This window comes from Vicugna pacos, chromosome 12, assembly GCF_048564905.1.
Source record: "Vicugna pacos chromosome 12, VicPac4, whole genome shotgun sequence".
Lineage (NCBI taxonomy): Eukaryota > Metazoa > Chordata > Mammalia > Artiodactyla > Camelidae > Vicugna > Vicugna pacos.
The window spans coordinates 45,473,760-45,489,735 of NC_132998.1; the positions used below are offsets into that span (position 1 = coordinate 45,473,760).

The 15,976-nt window shown below is 39.3% G+C and overlaps 2 protein-coding genes across 3 annotated transcripts in view; one reads left to right on the forward strand and one right to left on the reverse strand.

Moving 5' to 3' along the window:
• ACSS3 (acyl-CoA synthetase short chain family member 3) overlaps positions 1 to 14,684 on the reverse strand; it is a 134,764-nt gene extending 120,080 nt beyond the window's left edge. Inside the window, exon 1 of the mRNA XM_072973331.1 lies at positions 14,197 to 14,684. Coding sequence (XP_072829432.1) covers positions 14,197 to 14,504 — 308 coding nt within the window. The 5' untranslated portion in view covers positions 14,505 to 14,684. The remainder of the gene's footprint in view (positions 1 to 14,196) is intronic.
• Positions 14,685 to 14,791: 107 nt separating this feature from the next.
• The window catches only part of LIN7A (lin-7 homolog A, crumbs cell polarity complex component), a 207,073-nt gene continuing 205,888 nt past the window's right edge, over positions 14,792 to 15,976 (forward strand). For both annotated transcript variants that reach the window (XM_072973342.1, XM_072973341.1), the window contains exon 1: positions 14,792 to 14,889. The gene's annotated coding sequence lies outside the window, so the exon portion shown is untranslated. The remainder of the gene's footprint in view (positions 14,890 to 15,976) is intronic.

Genomic DNA, 15,976 nt, shown 5'->3' on the forward strand with positions numbered 1-15,976 from the left:
TGTTACCTTGCTCTGGTAAAGAAAAAATGGGAAGAAGAGAGGGGAGAAATAGGTAAGGATTGAAACGAAAGTGCTCTAAACTTGAGGACTTGAGGACTGTATATTCTTTTCTATGTTCATTACATCTTCATCTTAGCAATCCATTTCTTTCTCTTTAAGGCTGTATCTCATGCAGAACGACACACTATAAGGTTCTGATGAAACTGTCCTCTACAGCGGGTTCCCAGAAGGCAGACACCACGCTCATTAACTCATTCTGCACAACACTTGGCTCATGTCCACAGAGAGATCTTCTATACAAGCTCTTATTAAAGAGGAGAAATACAATCAATCATTCTAGAATGTCTAAAAAGAACTTTATCTTCCCACTGACTCTTATAAATCATTCTGAGATTATTTCTATAAAGATTGTAATTGGGGTGGATACACAGGGAGCATCAATTTTGTTTGTTTTATTGTTTAAAATAAAATGATCTGAAGCAAATGTGACAAAATGATAAGATATTACAAAGCCCAGTGTTCAGTGTCCCCTGTATTATTATCTTTACTTTTACTCTAAATATTTCATAAGGAGAAAGACTGTGGGGCCTTATTCACTATTTTTATTAATATTTTCGGAGAAAAAAACCTGACAATATACATCAGAAAGTGTATCATTTCTCTTTCACCCAGAAATCTTCTAAAAATTCATCAGCAAGAAGGAAGGAAAGAGACAGACAGATAGACAGTCAGACATGGAGACAGAGACAGAGACAGAGACAGAGACAGAGAGAGAAATCTTTGGAATGCTGTGTCCAAAGAAGCAAGTATTCCTACAAGTAGAGAAACCACCTAAATATCAACATGAAGGGACTGAAATAAATAATTTTACATTCACCCAATATGTTAAAATATTCTGCATACATTAAAAATCATGGACTAGAAGAATAGAGGAACGGAAAAATCACAACTTATTCCAAGTAGGAAAAAAGCTATCAAACAGTATGAATAGTATAATTCCATTTTTCTGTGAGAATAAAAATAGAGAGACAAACAGACTGACAGACATAGCTTATCGACGTTTTTAAAAGCAAAAGTCATACACATACGAAAAATATGAGTGTGTGCAAAAACTGGTGAGTCTGAACAATGTTTGTAGTCTAGCTAATTGTTTTAAGCCACTGTCAACTTTGGTCTTGATAACTAATACAGTCATGTCAGATGTTACCACTGGGGGGAGCTGAGTGATGGGTACAAATGACTTCTTTGTACTATTTTGCAACTTCTCTTGGGTCTATAATTATTCCAAAATAAAAATTTTAAAAGAAAAAAATAAAAGACTGAAGGGAAATATACAAACTACACCAAGATAGATACTAAGAATGTATTTAGATACTGAACTATAACTGATATTCCACTTATTTTGGCTTTCTTGAGATTACCTAGTTAAAATTTGAAGTAACACTGCTTCTTTCTGGGAGAAAAAGCATAAACTTAAATTTCAATCAGAATTACTTTTGAATAAGAAATGTCAATGAAAATTAATTGAAAACCTAGGCCTCAAGCCCAGGCCTTGTGACTATAAAATCTCTGCTCTTTTAATTAAACCACACTGTATCTCGTCCAATTTTCCAACTTCACCTCTCACCAGAACAACCTCACACACAGAAAGAAACATAACATAGACATATCTACAATGATAAATCAACTTAACTAACTAGGTACCACTGAGCATAAGTTAAAACATTAAGAAAAGTAGACAAAACTTTTATGTCTTTTTTTCCCTAGCCTTATCCTCAAAATGATCTAATAACAAGGTCATAAACTACATCTTTGCTCTATCCTGGCCAATTCCCCCATTATCTAAATATCACATCCCAGATCAAAGATCTTCCATTAACATTTTCATAATTTGAACCTGAATATAGTGCAGCTTGCTCAATTTTCCAAGAGTTCATTATCTGGCTGGTCTCTTTGGGCACTAACTGAACCCATTACTTCTCTTTATCCTCTTTTTTGTTACTTGCCTTTTTCTCACCTTCTAGCAGAAAATGAGAGGCTGCATAGAGGGATAAAACTAAAATTGGTCGATTCTTTTATTTATTACAGGATTCATTAGGCAGAAAATGGCCACTGTTCACCAAAATGTAAGCCTGCATGCTTTAGTCACTCACATCTCAAAAGTCAAAGCAATTCAGTGTAGAGTTGATTATAAAATAAAGCAAAGTTTATTACTCATATTTTCAGAAAATAATAACTAGATAGTCCATATCACTCGATTACTCTTCTTTTATTAAACAAGAAAATGAAAGCTATCTTACTACAAGCAAAAACACTTTTTTCCTTTAACGTATGAAATCATTCTTCAGTTATACTCTATCCAGACTCTCACTCACCACCTGGAATAGTGCCTGGCATGTAGAAGCCATTCAATAAACATTTTAAAAATATATTTTATTTATTTATTATTGTATTATTTAATTACTTTATTTTGGTGTGGGGGGAGGTAATTAGGTTTGTTTATTATTGGAAGAGGTACTGGGGATTGAACCCGGGACCTCGTGCATGCCAAACATGTGCTCTACCATTTGAATTGTACCTTCCCACCATCAATAAACATTTGATGAATGAACAAGAGAAAGAAGGAAAGAATAAATGAAGAAACAAATGAGTTACTAATGAATAAGTTCTAGAGACAAAAAAACTCCATTTTTACAAATACAAAAGGCTAACAAACATATATATGTGTATACATATGTATATATGCACCTACTTGTTTTTAAATCTGAAACACCAGCATTATGAGGATAAAATAATATTAACTGGAGAGGAAATATGACACAGTGAGTAGCTGATACACTCTGACAGATCTGGTTTTTCACCCCAGATCTGCCACCTGCATGTTAGGTGAACGTGAGCAAGTTTCTTAACTTTCCCTAAATCCTCCTTTAGGAACGGATGCTCTTGAGAAGTTAAAGAAATATGGTAAGGTATATTATTGTTGCTATTATTATTGCATTTTGTTATCTGAATACACTATAAAGTGATCGCCACAATAAGTACTATCCATCACCATACAAAGTACCAACTTTTTTTCTTTTTTCCTGTGATAAGGACTTTTAAAGTTACTCTCTTAGCAACTTTCAAATATGCAATACAGCATTATTAACTACAGTCACCATGCTGTACATTGCATTCCCAGGATCTATTTATCTTATCACTGGAAGTTTGTACCTTTTGATCCCCTTCACCCATTTCACCGACCCTCATAACCCTCCACTCTGGCAACCATCAATCTGTACTCTGTATCTGAGCTTCATTTTTGTTTTGTTTTGTTGTTTGTTTTGGTTTTCAGAATCCACGTGTAAGTGAGATCATATGGTACTTGTCTTTCTTTTATCACTTTTAACCAGTGGTTTTTATTTGGTAAATAAAATTTGGTTTATCTGGTTAACATATTTACTAAAGAATGACAATCTGGTAACAAGAGTTGATATTGATACAACTCTTAAATCTGAAATTTTCGGAATCTGGTATGTGGAGAGAGACATTTCCAGTCTATACTCATGGTGCAATCTTGGGCTGTTACCATGTAAGTAAAGTATTTCCCTCCTTGCAGTTATGTGTGTCTTTGGCTTGAGAATTAAATATATCAGCTAGAGAGGAGCAAAGGGAAACGATTTCCTCATAATAAAATTTAGACTCACAAAGAAGAGAATTTCAAACTCTCTGATGCCTTGATACAACGAAGAGTCATGGGTCATTCTCGGTTCTGGTGGGATGGATGATTCAGGTAATAGGTACCTGCAATTTATATAGGAATCCAGATTTAGGAGATAGATTTAAGAAGGTTCACATGCATGTGGTGAAGTCTTAAAATCAGTTTGAAGGACATGTACAAGGTTATGTGCATTCTGCTGCAGAGGTAACAAAGGTGACTTGAGACCTGATCCCTGTCCTTCCATCATCTAGCTGAGAATTTTTAAATTTCTAGTAAGAGATGAGTATCAGTGGGGTACAAGCTTATGTAGTGAATGCATGGTGACTCAATGGAGATGAGAATTGAGCATTCTCTGCCAAACTACCTTACAGGGAAATAAAATTCAAGTGACGTGCTTCTGAGGAGAGGACAATTTGTCAGGAAGACATGTACAAATTGACTCTGGGAAAACAATGAAGATTTACATTCCACTAAAATGAGAGAGTAGAAGACACATAGAAACATAGGTGACTAGTGAAGAGAAGGGATGTTACATCTCCGACCGAAAAGTTTTAGATTTCTAACAGTTTTTTCATTCCTTTGTGCCTTCTAGGTACAGTCATGACAACCAGACAGAAGAAGTTAAAGAGTGTAGTTGCAACTCATTACAGAAACTGGGCTCTCCAGTGTGACCCAGCTTGTGTGAAAAATGAAGTCTACCACTCTATGACAAGTCACTTAATCTCTCTGCCCTTTAGTTTACGCAGTTTTAAAAATGCATTATAAAGATACCTATCTCACAGGCGTCGGAAGGATTCAAAGAATATATACAGTGTTAGCACAGGGCCTGGCTCACCACAAGTGCTCCACCACTGTGACTGCTGTTGTACTGCCCTGGTTGTCATCCCTGTTACTATTACTATCACCATCATTATTGAGAAACAATGCAACAAAAGTTCTAAAGAAAGACACTAGCTCAGTCATGAGCTGGAGAATAATCACATGTGAGTTTCCTTCTCAATCGAATACAGACTCTCCAAGTATTATTGTGGCTCACCCCTAAACTCTCAAAGGAAGCATTTAATATTTTTCGATCACTTGTTTCCCAAAGTTTGGCAACACCTATGAAATAACAGGTAAGTGAGAGAGCCCACAACTCACTGTCCTTGCACTGGATTTCAAAATCAAGATATTCCTATTAGAACTGAGAGAGCTGGATGCAACATAAATCCTAAGAAACTCATCTCTGCACTTAACATATGCCATTTATCAAGGTCTGTCCTCCTACACTAGGATCAAGATGAAAAGAAATGAAAGCAAAACAGCAAAGGATACCATACATGAATGCACAGAAAGTAATTAAAATCAACCACTTCCATAATGATGAACATATAACAAGTCCTTGTACTTTCTTTTACTGAGAGGTTGGAGGGAAGGAAAGTTTTCAAATATTCATAACTAGATTAATTAATTAGGCTATTTATCACCATGTTCTCATAAAAATAATATAAAAGTATACTACAAGCAATGAATAATGTGGTCTTTACAGATTTTCCTTAAGCTGGAACAACAACAGAGCATTTTTAAGACAGGGTAATAGTATTGGTTCAAGAAACATTTCTAAAGTAGGTAACGATGAATATAAAGCCTCCCTCCCCTGATTCTTGGGACTGTTGCACACAATTTAAATATTTTATATATATAATATACATTTTTTCCTGAAGAACATCAATCTACTATTCTAGATCTAATATGGATATTTTCCAAATGTTTCTGAGATACAGATCCAGATTTTTTAAATTACTTTTAGTGGTTTCAGTGGAGAAGAGGCAAGAAAAGAAAAACTGAAATTAATTGAGACAGTTATTATAGAAACAGTATAACGTGATATATATTTAGATAGAGTAGAGACATGAAATTCATACTGTCCGGGTTCAAATCCTTAATCTGCTACTTACTAGTTTTATATGTTTAGGCAAGTTTCTTCAACTCTCTGTATCTCCATTTCCACACCCACTTAATGAAAATAAAAGTTGACCCTACCCCACAGGGTTGTTAGAAATATTAAATAAATTTAAGCCCTTGGTATTATACCTGGCTCAAAGCACGGATACAATAAAGCTCAGCTGTTTTCTCTGTAGGCTGGACACAATTTACGTACACTAGCACACTTAATCATTCCAACAGCCCTGTAAATTACTGTTATATTTCACAATCAATAAAGATAGGCTGGATTGCACAGAGTAATAACAGCAAACTCCAAAGAACTGGAAAAAAATAATGTTTATTTCTCACTCGTGCAACCTTACTGTGGCTTCAAGCAGATTCCTCAAAGCACTGTCATCTATGCATTTCGGCTCCGCAATCCAGGCTACAAGTGTTTCCATAAAACAGGCCAGAGGGGACTAAGGATTGAAGCTCTAGCAACTAAATGTTTCACCAGGAAGTGATACGCCTTACTCCTTTGGTTACATTAGCCAAAGCTAATCACGTGACCATGCCTGGGTGGGGAAATCTGATCCTCCTGTGGCTCTGAAGTAAAGAACAGACACTGCTGAGCAATAATACCCATCACATTCCCCGTTTTATAATTCCTTCATTTTATAATTATTTGGGACAATGTCCTGTTCAAAGAGTGGAACTTAAATTTTAACCTAGAAATCAGTTTGTTTTCTCTACTAATAATGATCCTCAACATTTTTTTCTCCTACCCACCAAAACAGGGTCTTGCACAAATTTCCCATTAGTAACAGTGGCAAACTTCATTGGGCCTGATTAAGCAGGGAAAGTCGGGAGGAAAGCAATGTTAGGGCATTTGTGGTTTAGAAAAGCACTTAACTTCCAATTGGGAATCAATGAAATGCTCCAAAAAAAAGAAGTGCAGAGAGAAAGCAAAGTGAGATTAGTGCAAAGGTAGACTTTTCTAAGCTCCAACGCTTTTGCTTACGATTACTTTAGCAAAGAGTCAATAATAATGGTTTTATGTCCTTTCAGCTACTAAATTCTTTATCATTCTATTGTACCAATTTTTTCTGTACAAACGTCTATATTGATCATGTCTAAAGCAGACACTGAGCATTCTTTCTTTTTCCTTCAGCTTCCAGAAGTTATTTTACTTAATGATGTATTCACTTAGGAGAAACATCTTAAAATATTATACTTGAAAAATATTGTTATTCTAACATCAAAACCTATGGAGAATGTATTCCTATTGTCCCGAGTTATCTCTTCAGTCAAAGACCAACAGACTTTAGATGCTTTTCTTCCACTTAGAGCAATACAGGTTTTTAAATCAGTAAAATTCACTACTTACTAAAAGTCATAAATCAACCCCTATCCTTCTCGAACAGTAGTATTTGAAAAAGCTTCTTTTTTTTTTTAACTATCCTAAGACTTTTATCTGGACTATTTCAAACTCAAAATTCTTAAATTTCAAATTTCCTAGATATTATAAGAATAACATGTTTCCTTTCTATGCACTGTCCCTTGCCTCATTTGGCCATAATATCAGCAAAAGCATATATAATTAATACCTTTTATAACAAGTTCTCTAACCACATGGAACCACATGGTTTACATAAAGGATCTGAGCTCTACAATCAAACTGTAATTTAAAGAGGTTACTACATTAATATATATTATCACAACGATTCATTAGCCACCTCACCTCCATTTCTCTTGCAAATGTCACACCACAACGGAAAGCAATGATCTCCCTTATGGAGTCACTGCCTCAAAGTGGAAATTCTTTAAAAAAAAAAAAACAAAAGTAAATACCTTTAACCACTGGATTTTATTTATCGACTAACAGTATATGGCATGAACAAAGGAAAGTAAGCCACCTTCCAGGAAGTACTAAGAGTTTGGACTTTCCCCCAACTTGGTAATTGATAGGTCACAGTTGATTGAATTTTCATTGTTCATTGATTGTGCCATTTGTCAGGCAATCCATCCTTGCTTACGTAATCCCAGCATTCCTGTAGTTCACTCTGTTCCGTCTTGACAGTTCAACAGCATGACAGACTGAGAAAATTGGATACAGCACAGCACCAAATTGTTGACCTTCAGAATATAAAATAAGGCCCATCTTTCAAAATTGGTCTTTCTTGATGAGGTTATATGAGGGACAGTATTACTAACAGGCCATTTTTCATACTGATTCTGTACCTTCTTAAAATATTTTTTCATTTATAAAAAATGATAATTTAAAATTTAAATATATCTGTACTGTGCACAATATTATGAATAAATTCATTTCATTTGGAGTTTGTCAAAAGGGGACAGATTTTTCATCTTCAGATAAAACTCTCACTTTCAAACCAGAATTAAATATAATTTTAATAATATTTGATAAATATGAAGGCAATTTCAAAAGAAGGAAGGAAGGAGGGAGGAAGGGAGGGAGGGAAGGAGGAAAGAAGGAAGAAAGAAAGGAAGAAAGCAAGGAAGCAAGCAAGCTGTTTCCCAAACAGTTGAACGTGTCTGACCAACTGTTTGCCAGATAATCAAAATTCAGTAGCAGAATTAAATTACTTTCTGGTTACATAAAATTCACATTATATTTTCCTTATTTGTTTTCCTTTGAAGGAATGTCAAAATCAAAGAAAAGTTACAAGTACAAGACAACTTTTTCCCCCTCTGAAACACTTACTGACATGCTATCTGAAACCCCAGAATAATTTAACAAACCAACAAATATTCTTCCATCTTTTTCCAACTGTCTCCTTATCTTCTCTGTCAAACTCACAACCAAATGTTTAGAAATCTAGCTCACTAGCATCTTTGCAATATATAACAAGAACATACAGATCTGTTGATAGCTCTGTATTCAATCTTTTAGACTTTTTAATTTTGTTTCTTCCATGAACTTTTGGTATTTAAAGGAAAAAAAAAGATAAGAAACCATACAGAGTTCAACTTATAAAAGTTCTGTTGATGAGGAACAGGTTGTAAAATAAGCAAAAGTCCTTTCATTCCTATTTCACAGATTTCTTTACTTCTGCAAACATGGATGTCTCCTAAAGGGGGAGGAGAGGAAAGTAAAGACAGCAAGGAAACTATTTTTCAGGTAGTCCAGACACCTCCACATTCTTCCCTCCTGTCACTGTCAAATACCACTGGGCTATTTCCACCGACCAGCAGTTCACTGTGTGGTGAAGGACTTTTGGCCTTCATCTCTAGAGCATCTCTAGACGATCACTGACTTGCCTTATTTTTATCTTTTCTCTCCCTTTTACTCCATTGCATGAAAATACCCTGCTCTTTCTTCTCCTGCTTCTTTAAACAAGTCTCATCCATTCTCATAGTTTTATTTTTCCTTCTACTTGTCTGCAAAGTTTAGCTTTTAGTATCTTGTTCTTTCTCTCTCTCTCTCCCTCTCTTTTTCCACTCTCAGTATTTATCTTCTTCTTCTTTCTTTGTCTCTCTCTCTCTCCCTCCACTCAGAATTTACCAAACTTTAATTCTCACCTCTTTATAAATTTCAGTCAAATCTATAATTCTACATCAAGCCCTCGCCCAGTTTTTAAACCATTGTCTTTAATTTCATAAAAAGTTCCTCCACTTTTATATCTGAGTCAAATTCTTTCAGTTACCATAATTTCTTTACTTCCCTGAACCCACTGCCGGGCAGCCGTTATGTCTAATTTAGCCTGAGTCAGCAGCTACTCAGTTCTGGCTAAATGTTGCCATGAAAAACGCTGTCCCGTTGCTGACAGATATTTTGCTTTTTCTCAAAACAAGTTTCAAAAATAGAATTGTTAAAGGGAATTCAAATTTTAGATGAAATCTTCCAATGTTTAAATACTGACAACTATTTTAAAAACAAAGTAACAAAAAGCCCAGCACCTGGATCAAACAAACCTATCTGCAGGCTTTCAGTCAAATTGTGACTTGTTGCCTAAAAAGTGAATGCAAATACCTTAGCTTGCTGTTCCTCCTAAAACCATCCTGAAACTACTTCCTGAATTCAAAGTAACTGCTACAAGCCAACTGGCCTACAATACTCCCTTCCAAGTACACTTTGTTCTTTCTCACACTTATGCCTCTGTCATGTTTGTTTCCACCCAAAAGTGTTTTTCTTCCTCTGTAAGTCCTACTTTAAGATCGAGTTCAAATGCTACCGTTTCTCTGAAAACTTCCAGGGCCATATTAGCCTATGGGACTATCGCTCCCACATCCCAAAGACATTAGTACGTAGTCCTGTGGGTCAGGAACAGTCCTAAACACGGTACATGCTCCCTCCCCCTCCCACTATAAATCCTAAGAAATTGATATTATGGTTATCCTCATGTTATAAATGAGGATATTGAAGCTTGTCCAAGGTAAGTGGCAGAGCTGGGGCTGAACTCAATTGTTTCTTGTTCCAGTGCAGGAAGAAGAGTAGGAAATTTAAGTTTCGATCATCCACTATATGACATGTGTTTGTGCCAGGAAAAACTGTAAAAATCCTTAACATAGCTCACCAGACCACTCACAATATGGCTCTCTTCTATTTCTTGATAGTTTCCCTGTCATTCCTTAGGCCACAGCCACATTGGTCTTCTTTCAGCTTCTAGAATTTACTGAGCTACTTCATGCCTCATGGCTTTCGTATGTGCTGTTTTCATTGCCTGGAATGTTGCTCACCTCTTCTGAAGTCTAATCACCACTCACTGTGATCTTAGTTTAACCATCATTTCCTCAAGGCTCCTTTCATGATCCTTCTAGAGAAGACTATGGTAAGACCCCCATTAATCACTGTATTTCACAATATCTACTGCGACTCTAAACAAATAGCTTTGTAAAAGTTCGTTTAATTTATGTCTCCCCTACTGCTCTGCAGTGAGTTCCTTCACCACCTCTTTCATTATTTTCTCTGTACTACACACTATACATACAGTGAGTGAATGATTGATGTTTTCAACGTTAATGAGTCATTTTAAGACTTGGAGGCACTAAACAACCATTACCTCATAGCTGGTAAGAAACTGAGCTCTTGCATGTTAGAAAACCTACATGATTTCCATTACAGAGATGTTAACCAAGCTGGAATCACTTTCTAATAATCTGCATTTAGTCAGAGGCTTTTCCTTTTTAGCTTAGAGTCACTGTTAATATATGCTAAATTCTAAATCAAATAATATGTGAGCATCTGATCACTGAATGTTGTTTAAATAAAAATAAGCTAAAATAGGATTGCCATGCTTCCAGAGAAAGGGATAAACTGATGACCCAGACAGAAGGGTCCACCACAATGCATAATGCAAAAGTGAATCTCCTAATTCTTCAGCGAGTGGCAGCTGGATTTCAAATTCAGGATGGGCAGCAGTTTGTCTAATTCATTAGGAGAAAATAACTTCTAACATCCATTCTGCTGTTGCAGGATTAGAGAAATGACCAGGGCTTCTAATTGCTTCACCTCAGACCGTGGTGCTCCGCTGACGTCTCTGTAACAGAGACTTTCTTCCCCCCAAAGCTAGGTGTCACCGATGTGAATTAACCAAGAAACTGTGAGGAAAGGTGGATCCTTACATGTTTTCTAAGGCACCTGTATGGATCTGGGATTTGTTCTTCAAAGAGCTCAGAGATTACAGCCCTAGAAATGTACCTTCCAGGGCTACTTACTACAGTGGAAACTCCCTTCAGTATATCACCCTTAAAGATTCCTAGTTCATGCTCATATTACTCCATATGCAAAGTACTGTAGGGCAGTTTATGCCATTGTATAAGCTAATATGCATTACTATTTTTGTATTAGTGTTTCTGATAGGCCTGCAGACTGGGAGGACAGTTTACTTTCATGAAGAATAAATAGACAAGCTTATAATGAAGGAGAATCCCTCTTGCCTCTGGGAAGCCAAAGTGCCTCAGAGATCTTGACTACATGTATGCCAGCTCCATCTGGCAGAGAACAATTAGCTGGAGCAACCCCTCCTCATTTTACTTAAAGACTTAGCTGTCAACATCTCTCTTCCTCAGATCCAACTTCAAAGAAAGCGAGCCAAGTTCCTTCACATCACATTGTGCTCATACCTACCTGCCACCTCCCAGAGACATCCTGAGGCAAAAATTAAATCCACGTAGCCTATTATCTATCACTTTTTAAAAGTGTCATTTATCAGCTCTGACCTAGAATCTAGGAATATAAAGACTAAAGGGGGGGAAAAAAAAAAAGACATTTGCCCTGCCCTTGAGCTTACCTTTGTAGAAAAGTGTTAACCAATGAGGAGTATTTACAAATAGGTGCCCAACCCAGCAACGGATTCAAATTAAAACCACTTATTGAGTAAAGTTTTAGGTTAGATACATGGTCTCCTACCTCGACTTGCCTCCCCAACTCTGCTCTGCCAATCAAATTTCTTAGTGAATCACACTGCTGCAATACAGACTCAAAGACTTAGATCTCTTACTCGCTTTGATCTTTTAGGCTGTTATAAAACAGGGATGGCCACATGATTCCAAGAGTTCAAAGATGAAGAATTCAGACACAGCATTATCAAGTGGCAGTGATCTACAATATACTGAATTTTAAAAAACATATACAAAGGCCCTTTGGCAAAAACTCTCATTAAAAATATTTTATACCTACAATTTTAGAAAATTTAGGCAAGCAACTAGAGATTAAGAAAACAAGTTAGAGAGAAAATCTCCAGGTCTTAAATGTCTATTTGATGGACACTTTGACTGCCGCATTCTCTGCACTCCCTTGAGCCCTCACCGACCTCAAGTAACCCACCAGAAATCTATCCCTTCCTTTCCACTGCCACTGTCATTGCCTTCTGTCTGGCCCTCACTTGTTTTTACTTGGAACACCCCCATGACTTCTTAATTCAGTTCTCTGCACACAGTTTTGTGGGAAGGACGGTCACATAAAGCATTTCAGTACCATACTTTATGACAGATATGTGGACACAGAACTTTGAGAATACACTCTTAGGAAAGGCAACGATCTCTGTGTTTTGATCAGAGAAACAGTAAGAAGGTTTTCTCCTAAAATAATTGTGGTGTGAAAGTGCAAAGAGCTATTCTTCCTCTAACATTTATAGAGTCTGTTTCATTCACGACTTGGTCTTAACTCTTTACTCAGTTAATTTTCATATTAGTCCCACATTTATCTATGAGAAAACTGAAGCACAGAGAGAATAAGTAACTTGCTTATCTATGAACACACAGCCAGTAACTATGAGAGCCAGAACTCAAGCCCGGCATTCTGGCACCAGAGACCGTGCTCTTAATCATCATGAGTCCCCCAAAGCAAGGGACATAAGTCCATATATTACTTGATAGTGCATACCAGTGCTTAGGTCAGTGCTGGCAACGTAAAAGAGGATCAGTCAAACGCTACTGAAAAAAAGTGAACTGGATGGAGAAAGGCGCTCGCTCAGATTCTAAAGGCAAAAACCATGCCAACAGCTCCAAACAATCAGGAAAGGACAGGGCATGGTGGTGACACAGAACAGGCTCTGGTCGAGATGCCCTTCTCCATTCCAAGCATCCCCACGCTCAACAAGGAGACATCTGCCAAATGTAAATCTGACCATGTCATTCTACCATCTCTCTGCTGGCAACTTGGAAATGGTAAGGGGAAACCCAATTGCAGTGTCTCACAAACTTTTAGAGGAAACTCTCCCTAATGGCTGGCAGATAAAAGCAACCACACTCTTAACGGCTGCTAGGCACATAGGCCGAAGAGCAGCCACAGCTTTTGAGTTCTTCTAGACTGTGTGACTCATTCTGGCAAGTTTGGCATTTATTCTACAAATGTTTGTTGTAATATAAAAACAATGTTTATAACTGCTTATAATTGCAACTCCAGGAGAAAAAGACTTTATTCCTACCATGATTACTAGCATCACCTGTCTTTATGTGCGTTCTTTCTGGGGTAATCCATAGTGCACCTTCATATACAGGACAGGACTACAGAGCTAATCTGATCTACTTGGTGTGACACATAAAACCCTTCCAATCCAGCCTCACCCTCTCCCATCTCTCCAATGAACACAATTATTGGCAACCACATTAATAGTCAATTTTCAATCTGTTACCAGTTAGGATCTTGGACTTGGACTTCAATAATTAGGATCTTGTTGACTTTGAGAGGACCTATCCATCCTTCCAAACCCTACTAGCTGTGATTTTATTGAAGTCCTTCCTCAACCTCTTCCTCCCCAGTGTGTGGATACTTAGTAATACTCCCCTAGTTTATTGTTCGCTTGCATTTGTTTAAGTGGCTGTCTCCATACTAGACTGTGCTGTCCCTGGTGACAGGCTCTTGCTTTAGTCGGCTTAACATCCCCGTGCGAAGCAGAGCCCTGCCATACAGGTAAATCTTTGGTCTATAAGAAGTTGGGCTCACAAAAGGTAAACCAAATCCCTCAAGTCGGGGAAAGACAGCTGACTCTTAATCTAAACACAAATTAAGAGGTCTGAGCACATATCCAGTCTCGTTTTCTTTCCCAAAAGAACTCCAGGTTCTGGTGCAGGGGAAGTCGAGCCTTGGCGCCCAAGACTGATGGAGTCGGGAAGGAATCACTCACCAGCTGGTGGAAGGCGGGTGTCTGTTCTCCAGCGTTTTGGTCCAGGGCTTGTACCAGCTGATCTGCTCCGCGGCTTTGCCCCAGAACCTCTCGGGGTCCGCCACCGAGGCCGCGAAGTGTGTCTTGTACTCGCTGCCGCCCGAGGACAGCGCCCGGCAGCCCTGGCCGCCGAAAGGGCCCCGCGGGCCGGGGGTCATGTACGCCCGGCGGGCCGGGCCGGCTCCCCGGGCGGGAGAGGACGCGGGCAGGGACCCCCCGAGTCCCCCGGCGCCGGTGACTTTGCGACACTGCAGCCAAGACGGCTTCATCGCCGCCGGCGGTCCCTGCCTGCAGGCTACGCTGCCCGCGGCCTCGAGTGCACGCCTCGGGCGACCACTGGGGCGCTCGCGACTCGCTGGGGTCCGAGGGGCGCAGGAGGGAGGCGGGGACAAATTCCGAGGTGTGCCCGCAGCCCGCGAGTTTGGAAGTCACACTACAGTCGCCGGGAAAAACCGACCTGGAGCGGCGAGGGAGGGAAGCAACAGGCTGGAGTGGGGGCGGGGCGGGGGCGGGGCTGGGGTCGCGGCGGGGTCACAGCGCCCCGCGGGGGGCGAGCGCCGCGCCGCCTGAGGTCCGACGTCGTCGCGCGTCTCCGGCTCCGCGGCTCCGCCGGGAAGAGCGCCCTCCCCGCGCCGACACTCAGGTACCCCCAAGGTGAGGCCGACGGACCCAGTCACTCTCCGTTTTCCGACACAGAAGTTGCGCGCGGCTTCTCACGGAGGGTCTGTGGACAGCGGGCGGGGGAGAAGGGCGGGCGGCGGGAGTCGGTCCCGCTGGGCTTTGCGGCCGAGGCCCCACAGGTGTCACGTTTTATGTGTTTATTTCTTTTGAAAACAAATTCAATCACTGGTTATTTAAAAAAAAAAAAAGCGACTCCAGGGCAGGGCAGGGACTGCTCCAGGATTTCCTGAGAGCTGAGAGGAGGAGGAGTGGAGGGAGGTGGCCCAGCCGAATTGGGAAGTGCTTCGTGGGGGTGATTGGCAGGCCCTGTGGGGAAGGTAGCCCCACGGGGACCAGGATTCACCTGCTCACTGGACTCCCCGCAGGATCTAAGCAGAAAACAGAACAACTTGTTTTTCCTCCCTTCCAATTTGGAGTGTCTTTGGCCCATTTTTTGATGAGACAAAAAAAAATTTTTTTTTTATGCCAAAAAGGCAGAGCTAAGAAAAGATGAAAAGAATCAAAAGAGAAAAAGAGAAAGCTGAGGAAAATTCAGAGAGAAAGGCGGTAGAAATTACTGAGTTTAACATTCTTCAGACTCCTTCACTGCTGTTTTACCTGTTAGTGAAATTCAGATGTGATCCCCTTTGTCTTATATTATGCCAAATACATTCTGCTTGGCGTGACAGTATTTGTAGTTTTAAATGTAAGGATGTCTGTTCCCAAATCTGAAGTGAGAGAGAATAACGCCCCAACCCTAGGAAGGACTGTAAACTTGAGAAGCTGTAAACAGATTTTTCTACAGGAAAAAATAAATAATGTGGCGATAAAGATTAAACAGAACAGAGACAAATCTAATGCAAAACAAAGAACATTTCTTAAAATAATCACCTCAGCTCTTCCCTTTCAACTGAGGAAGAAAGCCCTAGACTTTTCCCTAACAACTGCAGCTTACCCTCTTCCAAAGGCCTTGCCTCAAATGATTTCCACGAGCAAAAGGCACTTGCCACTACTTGAATCCAGAGAAAGTTACCATGCAACCATTTTAACCTCCTGGCCCCCTCCTTTCCTCTGCCTAGTT